The sequence below is a fragment of the Priapulus caudatus genome, unplaced genomic scaffold (genome assembly GCF_000485595.1).
Source record: "Priapulus caudatus unplaced genomic scaffold, Priapulus_caudatus-5.0.1 Scaffold14, whole genome shotgun sequence".
In the NCBI taxonomy this organism is placed as follows: domain Eukaryota; kingdom Metazoa; phylum Priapulida; class Priapulimorpha; order Priapulimorphida; family Priapulidae; genus Priapulus; species Priapulus caudatus.
Window position 1 is genome coordinate 857,641 of NW_014577075.1, and position 4,392 is coordinate 862,032.

General features: G+C 49.0%; 1 protein-coding gene across 1 annotated transcript in view; it reads right to left on the bottom strand.

Annotated features, from left to right (window-relative positions):
* Positions 1-2,717, bottom strand: part of LOC106809337 (forkhead box protein B1-like) — a 3,290-nt gene extending 573 nt beyond the window's left edge. Inside the window, exon 1 of the mRNA XM_014812400.1 lies at positions 1-2,717. This exon is cut by the window's left edge and continues 573 nt beyond it. Coding sequence (XP_014667886.1) covers positions 995-1,939 — 945 coding nt within the window. The 5' untranslated portion in view covers positions 1,940-2,717 and the 3' untranslated portion in view covers positions 1-994.
* Positions 2,718-4,392: the final 1,675 nt, after the last annotated feature.

Sequence of the window (4,392 nt, forward strand, 5' to 3'; positions counted from 1 at the left end):
CATTATGGAAATTATTCGACGTCGCTGTCATCAGGTAAGGCATACTATAATTACAGGTTCATGGTGGCGTAAAGCTCAAGTGGTGGTCTTGTTATTGGGTACTCTACGAGAGAAATTATTCGACGCTAAAGTATTTTGATATCATGCTTTATCCAGTATATATAAAATTGACATCATATAACAACAATTTGATCCGTTCATAGACTATTTTCAGAATGTTCGTTCTCACGTGTAGCATAACCTCTTGTATGCATATCATGATCATACTACAGTGGTATTTAGCACCGCTACACATAATTGTTTGGACCAGCCAATGAAACAAGCACACATTACATACGGCTATGTGCATGTATAGGCCTAGATATAGTTAATACAGTTATACGCATAATGACTTAGTAACCGTATTTATGTACACTGAAAATTCACATGACGTTTATTGCATCTGTGCTCCACTATATCGAGTACAGTTGTGATCACTCATGACGTCTCTGGTGATATAAGACTTGCCTATAATCAATAGCTAATAATAGGTATTATTAGCTTTTGCTATCATGTAACTCTGCGCGTGGCTCCGCTACCAATAACTGTGACATGGCATCTCATTATGTCATTGACGTGAATTAATTCAAAACTGCGTGAGAATTTATGTCGTTTTTAGCTAATAATTTTGTCAAATCCTTTATCGTTTAATATGATAGGAATTTTATAGAAACGCGTGTAGAAAGACGCGTTGCATAATTCCGTTGGCCGTGGCTGTAAGATACGAGTAAAATTTTGCTGCAGTTCGAGTACATAATGTCCAATTATTAGCAGAGCTTGGAGGCTGGCTATACACGCTGTATCGATTAAACATACCAACGCAAAATATCAATAACGATTTAATCGCGAAACATACATCAGCGTAATTGTGTACCTATCCCACTGACGTTGCCTCGTCTTTCATAAATAAGTGTCTAGAACGTTGGTGATAATTATTAATTGTCTCTCGTCGACGTCATTGCTGGGAGACCAGCGCCCGAGAACTCATCGTCATAGATTTGGGCAGAGACGACGGCAGCAGGACGGCATTTGTTCGAATCCACCCAGGTAAGGACGCCGACGACAAAATAGTACCTTTGATCGCCAACTCGTGCTGGACAGCTGCTGACGATATGCACTGACATGGCGGACTTGTCCCTTCCTTCGCCGGTAGACGCATAGGAATTCCCGGATGAATTGTCGAGGGCACGGAAAGCACAGGCGTCGGTTTGATCGGCCCCGATATCGAGCACATCGGTAGATGGTGCACGGGCGTGGTGCCGTGCAGGACGGGGCCCATCACGTGCGCGTGGCCGGCTACTCGGTCCATAGCATCGTGAGGAAAGACGTTCGGGTTGTACGCGGAGCCGAGTATGTTGTCGATAGTGAAGGGTTGCTTCCTCGGCTCGGACGTCGCCGTCGTCGTGCTGCTGATCGGCGGCGACGACGTCGGCAGCGTCATCGTCTGGTACACGGGGTAGAAGTGCGCGGCGGGGTGCAGCCGCGTCTGATGGTGCTCGTGCTGGATGAGGCTGGCCGGGGTCGGCGGACTCATGCAGACAGGCAGAGACCTGACGGCTAACTGCGGATGCTTGAATCGTTTCCTCCGTCGTAGGAAGCTGCCGTTCTCAAACATCTCGCCGCAGTGTGGATGCAGCGCCCAGTAGCTGCCCTTGCCCGGTCGGTCGGGTCGGCGCGGTATCTTGATGAAGCAGTCGTTGAACGACAGATTGTGTCGCAGCGAGTTCTGCCAGCGCTGCGTGTTCGTGCGATAGTACGGGAAGTTGTCCATGATGAACTTGTAGATCTCGTTGAGCGACATCATCTTCTCGGTCGAGCTCTGAATCGCCATCGCCGTCAGGGAGATGTACGAGTAAGGCGGCTTCTGATCGCCGTACGTGTTCTTGCCCGGCCGTGGCATTGTTTACATCCACGCTCTATACGCTAAACCAAACACTCAGCTCTGACGATCGTTGTAGATAAGACTCACAGTTCAATTCGGATTAGGCGCGTACCGGAGCAGTATTACGTACACGCTGCACTGAGTAACGATGCTGAGCCGACGCCGTCACAGTCTCTTAGGCGTAGCATCGTTCGTGTAAGGCGAGTTGTCTAACGTCAGCATTCGCCATCAGGGTATCGGCGCCGACTAATGCAGGAAATCTCCGTTGCCGATTGCAAAATTCGAATGAAAATTAACAACGTTCTTGTAGAAGAGTTCGTGTGACTATATATCTACTGTAGTAATCGCGACTGTGTGCGATTAAATGCTCTGTAAACAAATTGCACACCTATAAACATACAGCCCGCCGTCCACCATGTTTTCGCGCAGGAAGACGTCAGTTTGAATCACACTCGCGGCATCACAGCACCTGACTACCCGCGATGACGGAGTGTCTGGCTCTGCGTTCAGGCGATGGCCAGTTTCTGGACGCTTCGGAGACAAATTGGCGCCGCCCCGGTCACTACCGTGCATTTATACCGACAGGGGCCAGCTGATCGTACGACACATCCACAACAGAATTACCGGTTGGCAATCACACAACGAGCATGAATAAACAGATGTGCTGAAATCTGAACGCCGACATGCGCAACGGCGATTTCGTGCACGGCGAACGCGGTTGGGCCCCGCCTACCTGCGATTGGCTTGCGGTCAATGCACAGTAGCTTGCACGCGTCAATCACGGCGCGGGGGCGGAGCGACAGTCACATCGCGTTTATGTCAATATCGATATTATTCAGCGAAATATGAGCATTTTAAGGATTATTACAGAGAAATCGCGCGACCGGCGACATTGGTAATACGATAGTTTGGCGGAGGACGCTAGAAATGCAACTTAGCACTTGCGAAACGTGAGATATAGCGAACAGATTTTCAGACCGTCCACCTGACAAACGCGCGTGTGAAACTGGAATGTGTGCTACGGCGAGTGGGTGAAGGAAACGAAGAATGCGTCGGTAGTGAATGGCGCGAGGCGATTACGTCGGCTTTATTGCAAACATCTTGCAAACACCTTTGACATGCTAATGTAAATACAGCAAATACAAATGTAAGTTAAAGAAGCTTGGGTGCCCGCGTGTGTGGATCGGTTGGGCCGATTGTCCCTCCCCGCTGTCTTCCCTCTCTCCCGGGCTGCCGACCAGCTTTTACGATTGCCCGACGCATTGTCAGCCATTGTAGCTGAGCGAGTTCTCATCCCGCTCATAATCAACAAACTAATTAAAAGTGCGCGGAACCTGACAAAAAGCCAGCAAGTAGCGCCTTGGAGTGGCAAAACTTGATTGGGCTTTTGTCCGGGGCAGCTAATCGGTGCCGGTATCTAAACGACTTTCGGTTAGGTCGGGTGTGAATTGTAACGGGCCGAGCTCGGCAATGTCACATTGTCACTGAGAGCAGATTATCCTCCATAAACGCCGGGAGCTCGTCGAGATGCATATTCATGAACCACGTGCGACCATCGAGTCGTGTCTCTTGTCATTACGCACATTTGTTTGCCAGATTGACAAGTTGACATTGACATTGTACGCAGCACGTCGTAACCCTGCTCAACCGACGAGGCGGCAAAACTTCTGACACCACACGAGTGCTGAGCTCAACGAGCAGAATGTGGCCGAAATAAGGAGCAAGTAGATGCGGCGCAGAATGGGCTGATGATCCGATGCCATTGATCATGGGCTAATTCCCCGATGCAAACATCTGCGCAAAGTGACGCTGAGTAAGTCAGCAGGGAGAGCGAGATGACCACCAACAAAACGCTAAAGTACATAGCAACGTTAAAGAAACTAACTATAAGCGCCCTAAAAACAAGCTTAACTCTATTTTTGCTTAGAACTGCTACTGCTTTCATTGATCCACTGAGTGAAAGGATGCCCGCGTGAGTTTCTTTTCCATTTTTAACAGGAAGACACGCAGACTATTATATTGCGATCATATATAGAACTTTATAAATACATATATTATATACAGCCCACATACACGCGCGCACGCACGCACTCACACGCACGCACACACACACACACACACACACACACACACACACACACACAGGACAGAGGTACGGATGGCACGTTCAGAAAGGACACACACGCACACACGCGCACGCACACACACGCACGCACGCGCACGCATGCACACACACGCTTACTTACGCACGCACGCGTACACATATAGGCGGTGCAGTCAGATAAATAGACAGGTAGGTAAACAGACAGACCGACCGACAGACAGACAGCCAGAGTCAGTCAGTCAGTCAGCCAGTCAGACAGACAGACAGACAGACAGACAGACAGACAAACAGAGTCAGTCAGTCAGTGGGCCGCGCGGGCACATGGACACACGCGTGCAATATATAATATATATATATAATTATATAT